This window comes from Schistocerca cancellata, chromosome 1 (genome assembly GCF_023864275.1).
Source record: "Schistocerca cancellata isolate TAMUIC-IGC-003103 chromosome 1, iqSchCanc2.1, whole genome shotgun sequence".
NCBI classification, from domain to species: domain Eukaryota; kingdom Metazoa; phylum Arthropoda; class Insecta; order Orthoptera; family Acrididae; genus Schistocerca; species Schistocerca cancellata.
The window spans coordinates 315,525,650-315,538,060 of NC_064626.1; the positions used below are offsets into that span (position 1 = coordinate 315,525,650).

At 40.0% G+C, this 12,411-nt stretch overlaps 1 protein-coding gene across 1 annotated transcript in view; it reads left to right on the plus strand.

The window, feature by feature from the left end:
• The first annotated feature begins 779 nt into the window (after positions 1-779).
• Positions 780-12,411, plus strand: part of LOC126172899 (another transcription unit protein) — a 73,997-nt gene continuing 62,365 nt past the window's right edge. The window contains exons 1-2 of the mRNA XM_049920915.1: positions 780-915; positions 1,082-2,278. Of these exons, the coding sequence (XP_049776872.1) occupies positions 870-915; positions 1,082-2,278 (1,243 nt within the window). The 5' untranslated portion in view covers positions 780-869. The remainder of the gene's footprint in view (positions 916-1,081; positions 2,279-12,411) is intronic.

Consider the following 12,411-nt stretch of genomic DNA (forward strand, 5'->3'; position numbering starts at 1 on the left):
GCAGGCCTGTGTTGATGGTTCACACGAATCTGTCACTGATACATGGAGAGTTGAACTGGCTGCTTCTGTGTCATAGGACTGTTTCACAGCTTTAGATTGACTGTCGAATCTTTGTGGCAGTTTCCTCTTCATCGTCAGCCGAGGTGGCTTATTTGGAATGTCAAACAGTCTGGGTACCGCATTCCACACGAGTTTGTTATTGTCTGCGTTCATGAACTGGTTTTGTTCGAAACCTAGCGAACAAAACCTAATGTTATTATACAGGTAAACTGGGGCTTTTTTCATAAGGTCTTCTCGTCTGCTATTAATTAGCCATTTGCTGCTCCTAAAACGAAACATTCATCAGTTATATACATATAGTTTGCAAGTGAATCCTGACGATACGGTTTAGTAACATGATGGTATATACCTCTCAGGATCCTTAGGAAACCTAAAAAAGACAGCTGCGGTGTCTTCTTGTTGTTGTTGCTGCAATTTATTGCGCTACAAACGCTCCCAACGGTAAAAACCATTGTATAAATCAAAATATACCACCACTATTCGCTTTCACGATCGCGCCGAACTCACAGTTTAACTTACTGTACGCTTGGGGCGCTGCTTGCGTGGTGGGCAACGAAATCGAGGCGAAGTGAAGCGACTGTCATGTTAGACTGTGGTCGTGACTGTGTATGCGTCAGACAGTGGTACAACTTTTTATGCAGAAGAATTGCGCGCTATCGACTGAATGGAGAAGTAAGCTCTCTGTGTGCTCGAACTCTTTGACATGCATCGTTTGTGAGATGTAGAACTCGCTGTGTAGTAGAGTATATTATTTGATGATAGTCTTTGGTTTGTGTACGACGAGCATGTATCCTTAATCTGTGTGTGCGATGGCAACAGAAACTCCATATGATGACTCGAGTGACGCCGAATCAGGTGCGCAGTGTTGTTGAACACTTTTTGAATAATTTTTGTCATTCTTACTTTTACTATTCCAATTGGAGGCAAGAGTAGATAGTGTATAGATTTCTGTAGAAATATAGTTCAGTAAGAATTTATAAATTGAAGACGTTGCATTTACTTAATTTTCTGCTGTTGACAGCTCGAGATTCTGGTTCGGATTCCGAAAGTGATGGAGGATCGAACCGAAGCAGTAGCAGAAGTGGTAGTCCTGCTAGTCAGCACGGAACAGCACCGACACCCGGCAGAAGTTCAGGTGCAGAAGATAGAAGTGATAGTGAAAGCGAGAAGGGCACTGATGCTGCTTCACCATCCAGGACTGGTACTGCAGGACAGTATTCACCGCGATCTGTGGCTTCGGGAGGTGATGCTTCTCCCCGGTCTGATGAAGGTTCCCAGAGCCCACAATCGAATGCTAGCAGTCGAAGATCTGTAGGTTCTGTAAGCCAACACTCAACACATTCGCAGCGTACACAGCGCTCAGCAGTTAGTAATCAGTCTCCACGCCAGTCCCATGCCAGTAATCAATCTCCACATTCCAATGCTAGTCAGCATTCCCCCTATGCAAGTGACCACAGCCGTTCACAAAGTCCACAGTCTGCTGTGTCTCAAAGTCCACGTTCTCAGAGATCGCAGAGTGCTCATTCACAACGATCACAAAGCCCAGAGTCAAGAAGATCAGTGAGTCCACAGTCCAGAAAGTCACGAAGTCCTCAATCCCACCGTTCTCCAAGCCCTCAGTCCCACCGTTCTCCAAGCCCTCAGTCTCACCGCTCTCCAAGCCCTCAGTCTCACCGATCTCCAAGCCCACAGTCACAACGATCTCAGAGCCCACAATCTCAGCACTCACAAAGCCCTCAATCTCAGCGATCACAAAGTCCAGCTTCCCATAGATCTCACAGCCCTCAATCACAGGGATCACCTGCAGCAAGACGCTCACGAAGTCCACAGTCACAGAGATCCCATAGCCCACAGTCGCAAGGTTCTCGGACTCCTCGGTCACGTAGATCGCAAAGTGCTCAATCTAATCGTTCTGAAAGTCCACAGTCAAGACCGCAAAGTGCACAGTCACAACATACCCAAAGTTCAAGGAGTCGAAGTGGGTCACCTGCTGCATCTCCTCGTTCAAATGTAAGTGGCCATTCACGAAAGTCACAAGCAGAATCTGTTCAAAGTAACAGATCCAGATCTAGAAGCCGTCCAAAGAGTGTAGTGGAAAATGGTGAGAAAAGTGATGATGAGAAAAGCAATTCAGCATCCAACCATTCAGGTGCTGTAGACCACAATGACAAGGAGTCAGTGAGAAGCGGAGCTGTTGCCTCAGATGAAGAAAAGTCTGGTAATTTTTTGTACTACTTTATAGTTAGTGCATGCTGCATATATCATTCCTGTTTCCGTTCTTGTGTAAGAATTGTATGATGTTGCTGCTTCATTTATTGTTTTACTTAAAGTAGGCTTGTAGACTGTGATCCCATCCTTCAGTATTTACTGAAATATCAGAAATTGATGTATTTTATCATTTGTGTGCATCTGCTTGAAGTAGGTGCTGTTCTGGAGGTTTATCAGTTTTAGTCTTCATTTGTTGTGTTTAATTTAAAAATGCGGATTCAGTTAGCGTAGACCTGCATTGAAAACTTGTCAGGAGAATATTCTTCTGCTGTGATATTTTTTTTTTTTTTTTTTTTTTTTTTTTTTTATGTGATATGTAATTGCTTCTCTTTTGACTTTCTTAGAGCTTTCGGCATGTGCAGAAAACCTTTCAGTTGACAGGTTATTTTTATATATTCTGCATAGTAGTACATCCTGACATGAGTGTATAAACCTTGAAGCAATCCCATCTCAGAGAGTCAATATTATGACTCAGTGTTTCACATTATACTGATAATGACGAAGCGTATGATATTTTGAGTATCCTGTGATGACAGCCTAAGTGTTATTATAAACATTATTAAATGCAAAAGTTGTGGGTCTTTGCTACTGAAGGAGTTAACATCGTATCTGCAGCTTTAAATTATTTCCTTGGTTGTTAGATTTTCAAAACAAAGTTTTTTGCTGGTCATCAAATTTGCCCTCAGCTAGGGCCTACAATACCATTAACAAAAATTTTTGTTTTTGCCACTCACACTTCTATGTTCATATATTTGTTTTGTTCATGTAAGGATCATCTCACAATATAATATAATTGTATTCAAAGCACAAAGAAAACATCTGGTTCAGATGTACTTACACGTAGAATAAACATGGGTGCTTTTATGAGAATGGGACAGATGATCAGTTACAGCCTTGCTAAAGGAACCATCACGGCATTTATGTGAAATGATGTAGAAAAATCACTCAGAAATCATACATCAGAATGTGCAGACAAAGCAAACGCCATTCTTTCAAATATGAAGTCAGTGTCTTAACAACTGCACTGCTTCATTTACTTGGTCCCTATTTACAACATTCTTTTGATCACATCCAGTTAGTACAAGACAACTTACAGCATAAAAAATGCTTTTACACTCGTTCTTTGCATCTCTGTATGCTAACACTACACACGCTATGAACACCTGCTGGTGACCCCAGGACCTTTAAAATATTGCTGTGCCTCTTGCACTGTTTTCAGCCTGTTTGGAGAACTAACTGTAGAGCCATAAACATGTTACTATGCTCCATGCACATCTCCACATGCACCCTTCAATGTATCTGGAAAACTGAGCCAGCATCCTCCCACGAAGAATGAGATGTTTAGAGATCAGAAGAATGACATGGCATTAATATCATGCAGTATTAATCATGGCACATGATTTTGTTGTAAAAGCATTTCTGTGTGATCATTGTAATGTGACAGGGTGTTGTGGTTGTTCCTTCTTGTTATTAATCCCTAGCTCTATTAGTTTATTATAAAATTGTATGATCTGAAGTAGAAAATGCTGTTTTAGAGTTGTTGCTTGTTTTTTTGTGATAAATGTAAATCCAAACTTGCTCTTGTTTCACGACTAGGCCTAAGTGTAGGGCTGTTAGTGAAATACTTAATACAAATGTTTTCCTTGATGTACACAATAGATTGGTAGATGTAACCATTTGTTGCAGTGATGATAGCTAGTTAAATAATTCTGTACTGTGAGCCTGATTCCTTGTTTTAGTTAGTATTCTTAAGGATGTTTTCTGCAGTTTACGGGAGAGGTTTGTAGTACTGGTATGTCTGTTCATTTCATTTATGAAGAGAAATATGTATTGCGGTGACTATTGCAGATTTTACTATATAGCCTGTGCATCTACATAACCTTTAAATGGAGAAATTTGTTGGCTGTGAGAAGTTATGTAGAGCCGTAACTGTTTTGTTTGTTTAGTATGTTTAAAATGTTTCTTAACCAACATCATACACAAATAATCATGATGTTCCTGCTAGCTCAAAGCTGAAATAAAACAAAACATCTTGATTGTTATCTCTATCTTCATCTTCAAGAATCAGAAGACAGCAAGGTGCTTCTGATCAGATAGAATATAAAGCAAAGCTTACTTGTTTAGCAATCTTTCTGTTGTGCCTGTCTGCAACACATCTGCACTGTGTGGTGACTAGCAATCTACCATTTACATAATATCATTATTCCTACCTGGATTTTCCATTTTTGTTTGTCAGAAGAGGAGCTTCAGAACAGATTGCAGAACATTGCAGCTAATAGTGGGTCAAGAGGAATGTTAGATACGAGTCAACAGCTTTAGCCAGTGACGTAATGTTAATGAGTGATGCCATGTCACCTTTTGGTGCATATAATCATAGTTTTGTTGTTTGTTGGCAAAGCCAACGAATGTGGAAGCAAAAAGAAAAGAAACTGTTTGTGGTGGCACATTGATCTGGAGCTTAGCCCAAGGTATAGGTTAGGTTGGAAGGTGACAGTTTGATTATGAGTTGGTGAAGCCAACAAACATAGTATTCCATATTGTTTACAGCATTTGTCGCACTTCCTATGTCTCTGGTCAAAGCCAACTACTCTTATTGAACATTCCTCAATATTCCTGATTGTGGTACAAAATGATTTTTGAGACTGACTATGGTGATATTGAAATTCTATAGTGCTTAAGGCATTTCCTTTTGACGAATGGAGTGATATCTCAACAACAGAAAACAAAGGCACTGAGTGACAATTGACACCACAATAATCAAACTGTGGTATCAGTTGTTACTGAGAGCCTTTGTGTAATATGTGAGCATAATTGAAAAAGCCATTGAAATAAAAAATCACCAATAGCACCCCAAGTAGAGATGATGGCCTGCAACTTAGCATGACATGGCATCCAGCAATTGCGCAGTTGAAGCAGGCACATCAAATTCCAAGTCAACGTACACCAATGTTTGGCAATGCCACGAGCACCAGTGATGTCTTAGCCAGCAGCTAGTGTATATTAGGGTCATACCAGCAGCCCACTGGCAGTCATATCATTTGACAATGGCCAAGGAATGCTTGGCCAAAAGTTTGTGTCATTTTATTCCCTTGATGTAGCTGGAAACCTGAGAAATTTGTATTCAGTTTTAACTGATTTTACAAAAGGTGTATTGAAATGTCACAAATATAAATATTAGGGTATGCAACAGATCAATTTCCCACCACAACCTATATTTCACATTCATATTTGTAGGCTTTGCCAACTCTCACCCAAACTGATCTGTTCTGTTTGCAACAGTCAGAATATTGTTTTTTCTTTCAAAGTTATCTTCGGGAGTTAAGACTCCCTTTTGCAGGCCTTTGTAAGATTTTTTTATAACAAAGATGTCAAAAAACAGTGGTATGGAAATAGAGCACACATTTCCAGAACAAGAATTATTTAACGAAAGTCAATTAGTGTACTCACTTTATCTAGCTGAAAATAATTTGCATATGAAACAACATATTCATTTCACTCACTAGTACACATTTTTTTTCTAAACATTACCATGCACTGCAATTGGAATTGTACATTTGTGTTCATTGAAACATTGTACATAAGTTACAGATTTTCGGCACAAATTTTCAAATCATTCCAACATACACATTACATTTCAGGTGTAGAATTTTGACTGGTTTGCGTTTACACGATTTCATGTTATTGCATCTTATTTCATCCCCACCAATTCATTAATTTCATTTCAGTTCTTTTAATTCAAGTCACAAATGTCAAAAAGTATCAGTTTTCTGGGAAGGAGTTGCAACACATACAATTGTGAGATGTGCTGGTGTATTTTGCTACATACCTATCTTTTTCAGTATCATCATGAATTTGTAATTTGCTGTCTGGGAAGCATGATGATGGACATATCTATTGCCCAATGTGATGAATTTCCAGCAAGTCCTCATACTGTGTGTGTATATTGCAGTCTAGCAAGAAAATTTTGAGATTTATTTATTGATAACTGTTTATCTGGCTGTTATAAACGTGAGACTTTCATCCTGCAGTACACTATTTTCGAACCTAGGGCTGAGATCCAATCCAGCTAACACATACTGCTGTCTCAGAAAAATAAGATTAACAAAAAAAATGGGAGAGAAACATCTTGAGATGTAACACCATTATGTGCAGGTATAACACTTGTTCATAATTTCATATTGGAAACATGTAACAAGAGACTGACGATTCAGGAAGCCTATGTTTATTTCAAACCTAGTGATACAGTTTATTAAACATCGGGTAGTTGTCGTGCGCAAAGTCAGTTGACCATTGCCGAACTGATCGAAAAGTTGATGGTTTGCCTGCTGTCTGCTACAGCATCAGTGACACCTATGTGAACAATTTTTGTGCACCTCTCTTAGGGAAATAGCACCACAAGAGGGAAAAGAATCAAACGCATACACAGAATGTATCTCAGGAGCAAGCTTCCTACAATTGTGGGTCGCCACTCTAGGAGCAGTCAAAAGCATGGTTAGTAGACAGTTTCAGATTGTCACTTAATTCAGCAGTAAGAGTATGTGTTGGCTGGGGTCTGACATTATTTTCAGTTTTTGATGTAGATTATAGAAAGTGGGGAGGACATTTAGCTTCACTCACATGTCTCTACATGTCAGTCTGTCAATTTGCAACACCTTTTCTGAAGACTGATTAAAGTCTTCTTATTAACTGGAATGTAGCATCTAAACCTTAGGATTTCTGACTGTGAGTAGTTCAGATGCAGATTTCTCAGGCTGCTATATACCATAGGATGTTACTACAGGATGGGGACTAGTAATGTTGCCAGAGCACTCAACTGTCTGAATACTTGTGAAATACACGAGTCCCCCCCCCCCTCCCCCCAGTTGAAAAGCCACCTCAAAATATATTTATTATGTACTAAAACAGATATGAGATCAACTAAGGAGAGTGAGTTTTCTAGGCAAAGCATTTACACCAGAGATTCAGAACTTAACTTGCTTTATGAAATCAGTCTCCTTCATTTAAAATTAAAAAAAAAAACTAACCAGTGTTATGAACGCAAATTAGATAGTACATAAATTTTCGACAACACATGAAACACATGATCGAAAGACAAGCTGCCCATGAGATGTAGTATTTAGTAAGCAAAAATTAGGTCTAGCATCGTGTAAAATGAATCTGACTGCAAATTTATGTCAACAACATTAAACCACTTAGGTAACTTCAAATACATATGGGATGAATTGGAGTATTTTATTTAAATCTGACAAAGATAGACTACATTGGTCAAAGTTAAATACAACATCAGTCAAACTTATGATAAACAAGCACATACAGTAATAAAAGATTGTGTTAAAGGTAACATTCAGAGAATGCTACAGTTACAGAAATTATTAGTCTCTCTCTGCAAGAGTGTGTATGGGCATGTAGTCATAAATCCTCAGTAAGCACTGTGTGTGGAGCTTGCAACAAATTTCACAGTAAAATCTTGGCAAAAGATTCAAAACATTCAGAAAATCCTATGACGTTCTGCTCCTATGTAAAGTCAATGATCAGATTGAAATCTTCATCCAGTAGATCTGTTTAACATACCTGAGTAAAGCAGACAGTAAGCCAAAACATTAAATTCTCCATTCACACATTATGATCCTCCCACAATATCACTGTATGACCATCACACAAACTCTCAGATGGATAGAATTGAAAGAGTCACTCTCTGTATTGAAAAGAAATTGTAATCACTCAAACCAAGAGCGGATGACTATTGTCACTCAGCAGTTCCCCACCCATGCTCAGCAATTGTCCATCAGTAGGGTTGTAGGCCTGAAGCAGCATCCATGCTCAGCCATTGTCCATGAGTAGGGTTGTAGGCCTGAAGCAGTTGACTATCGCCATTCAGGGATTCCTGCTCCATGCACAACCATTTTCCATCAGTATGGCTGAAGGTGACAGGGGAAGGTATAGTTACAGGGAATGTCAGACCAGTACCCCCTTTCCACTTCTTTTGCAGTATCCTAGGGAATATTGTAAGCTCAAATGCTATGACATTCCTGCTTCTATCAATGGGTCAAAATGGGTTTGGTGAAAACAGTTTGTATGAAACACGGCTCCCTTTTTTCCACATTATCATATAAATATTACATGTAGACAAACAGATAAAAACCATCTACCTGGGCTTCCAAAAGATGTTCTGCACTGGACTACATTGGCAACTGACAAACGAATGTACAATGACACAGTGTGTCTTTGCAGATATACAATTTCATCAAAGATTTTTAATTGGTGGGACCTATATGTTAAAGTAGATGGCAAATGTCGGTTAGAATAGGATGATTGGGGTTGGTTTTGAGGAGCAGAAAGGGTGAAATGAAACAATAATTTGATAGTGCCTAGAGAAACAGCAATCAAACTTACTGCATAGGAAAATCTACTTTGGGGGTGAGACACTCTTGGTGCTACCAGCAATGTGGGTAGAAAGCAGCTGTCATGTAAAACTAATGAAAGTGACCATTCTTATTCTCAGATTTATAGTTTTTGGTGTTCTTTGGCTGTTTGGTGAAAGTTCTCAAGAAAGCTGAAAGGAAATGACTACCTCATGGCAGGAGCTATGGTACTCTTCAGTAGGGTCATAGTCTACCCATAACCCCAAAGTGGATTGGATTCATACATGTGTTAAGAATTTATTTTCACAGAGACATTTATGAGCAATAACTAAAGCAAATCATAAGAGTTAATCATTGTCATAGTGACCAAGTGTCTATACCATGACTACTATGAAGACAATAATTTGTTTTTTACTGCTGTCAGTTACATTATTGATTTCCTTTTCTTTAATTTAGTACACTTCAGTGGTTTTAACTAAAAGACATAATGTGACTGACAGCAGTACAGAGCAAATAATTTAAAATTCACATCTTATGGAGAAAAAAAATTACTTCCCTATTTTTGTTATCTAGTGACATCCATTATGCCTTAATAGCTACATTGTAGCCAAAACATCACAATTAGAACTTGTTGTAGGGGATGACCATTCTTGCATTTAAAAATAAACATGTCCATGATATAAATAATCATATACTTACCACGTTATCTGGTGGAATTTCTGAATATAAGTGCATCAGAACACACCAGGCAGTTCCATTTTTTTAGTAACAACAGAGTTTTGTAGTGAATGACTAACCAGAAGGAAATGCCAGAAGACAATACGGGTTGCCTAAAGTGTGATAAATCCATCCAGAGATTTTCCAGATCAATAAATGTGAACAGGCAAGGTCAGTCTCAGAATAATTGTATGATGCATAGGCAAAGGTTACATAGAGTATAAATGAGAGAATGACTGACAAGCAGCTGGCTGCTGTATTTGTCAGCAGTACTCCATCACTCACTCACTCACTCACTCACTCACTATATTGACGGGCCTGCCTTGGCCCAAGGTGTAGGAGTTTCTGCTTGGTCAGTCATGTACCGCCAGTCCTCGTCAGTGAAGATCGGGTGCTTGTTTCTTAGCTCCAGATCTCCATGCCTGACAAGTTCCCTCCCGTGCAGCTTCTGGTTCAAGGGTTCGCACCCCCAGTGGAATGGTTAAGGTTTATGAGGTAGGGGAGGGATGTTATCTACTGTGAAAAGGTGAGGATGATCATGATGGGGGTAGCTACCGTCGCGCAGGGAATCTGCATTCTTGGTGAGCACCTCCCTCACACAGTTCTTGTTGGGGAGGGGGAGGCACTCGAACTGCTCGTCTTCTTCTTCTCCCTCGGTCTCCATCGGCACTTACCGTGTCGTCTGAGTTTCCGCAGAGACAAGAGTGACGACTGCTTCTGAGGGGGCTGTCTCCTTGTTGTCGGTGGTTTTCCCCGACTGCATGACCACCTCCCTAGCAACCTGCGTTGCCGCATCGGCCAGGGAGGCAGTCGTTTGTGTTGCCGCGTCTACCCACGTACTGGTGGGGGTCGGTGCCACGTCCAGCGTCGTGCGGTACGTGAGGTACAAGGCGACTCTTAGTTGAGTAACCTCCTGACGCGTCTCTTCTAGTTGCGCTCTCAATGCCGCTCTCTTCTCCACCATGGCGGATTTGTGCGCGGTGATTGCGTCCTCGTTGGCTTCCCGCAGCACTTGGCAGAAGGCGTCCATGTCGTCTTGGTGGCGCAGCCCACTTCCCCTACGAAGGTAAGAGGCCGGGGTGTCCACCTTTTCTTCTTGTTGGGCCACTTCTTCGTGTGTGTGGTGGCTGCTTCCACGTCTTCAGATAGCTGCAGCTGCACGCGTTTGCGGCGTGCGAGCCACTGCAAATTACGCACACCGCTGCAGTACCCCTTGGTTTGGTGCAGTTGCGTGTGTTGTGCGATTTCCCACACTTAACACACGCAACCACGCCGTCACATTCCCTGGCTATGTGTCCAAGCTTTTGACAGTTATAGCGCTGTAATTGTGCCACAGGCTTCCACTTCTTCTTCTTGTTGCCGCAACCGTTGCTCCCGACTGCGTTTAACAGCAGCTCAACAGCAGCAGCAATCTTGCCTCTTCCACCATTCCTACTTCTCGGCATGGCGTTGGGCTAGTGGCGTTGGCGTGCGCGAGCGACGGTAATGAAGTGATCCGCAGTGAGTCGAGCAGTGGAGTGCGTGCGGACGTGTGCGTGAGTTCTCCATCAGTGGCCACGTCTAGTTCACTGCGCCCTCGCAGAACTCAGTGGCCACGTCTAGTTCACTGCACCCTCACAGAACTGTGCAGCCTCTCTACGGCTACAAAGCCAAAGGATCTTTGACTGAATGTCTTTATCTACTTGGGCTGGATGGGGAAACGAATCACTATTAGATACAAAAAGTATACACAGTCTGATGTACCTCCTTTTAGCTGTAAGAGTTTGCAGTTTCCAATGTAACTTATGTTCTCGATTACAATCAGTAAATTAGAGGAGCAGTCTGTTGAGTACCGTGGAGTGGATTTAATACTGTTTGTCCAACAGGCAACTGTATGTATCCTGCTCAAAATTGCATTTATTCGAGAATTTACTATTCTTACAGTGAAGGAGAAACTAAAAATATTGGATAGAATCAAGTTTTGTTAAATTGATATTACCATGATTTTATAAAATGTTTTACAGTATTATTCTCTAAAAGAAGGATGTAAGTAAACTGTGTTTATTCATTCATTCATCATGTTAAGTAGAAACCATCAAGAAGGAGATCTTTCACAGATGTGGAACAAGTCAAGGTGCACTTTAACTAAAGACGGGGGATCCTAGAAACTTAATCTTTATACTGTACTAACAAAAAATTATCTCTGTACTGTGTAATGCTGTTCTTGCGTATGCTATCTAAATTTATTTGAGGAAATTAGCAAGAATAGAACATTCATTGTCAGATGACAAGCTATAACAATCATTTCATTGAAACATTGATGACACATCAATGAATACAGTTCTTTGCCTGCATAGTCATATATAAATATATATTATACATTAAAAGAAGGTGTATGCATGCACACATGAGCACATTACAACATAAAGAACACTGTTGCTTTGAATAAAGTTGCTGTCTCTTCTGTTGTAGTATAGAGCTACTATTTATCTGCTATTATTAGCTTGGTGTTTACGTGATTACAGTGATATTTTTCAAAGGAATGATGCAACTACATCTGCAAATACCAAGTCTCATGTACATTAAATCACTACTTTTAAAGCTACTTTACAATAAATGCTACTATTTGTCTTGTAGCCAACAGAACTTTTAAATCCCTGGGTCTAGTCATTCAGCTAGTTTGTAGAAATAGTGGCTAATGTAGTATGTTTTTAATTTTCCTTGAAATTAGTAGGGATTCCCTATTTCTTGAACGTTTTATGTTAGGTGTGAGAGTGTTGAATATCTTTCCACCCAAGTAAATTACTACTTTCTGAACACTAGGCAAGGAGGGTAAGTCTACATGAAATTTATTTTTGTGTCTTATATTGTGGACTATGTAAATCATAATTCAGCTGAAGCTGTTTTTTTATCGTCAGCAACAAAAACCGGTAAGGAGAAAAGTGTTGAAAAATGATTGTAGGAATCCCAAGATCCATGAAAAGTATTTGCAAGAGATACAGTTATTTGTTTTTACACTACAAGC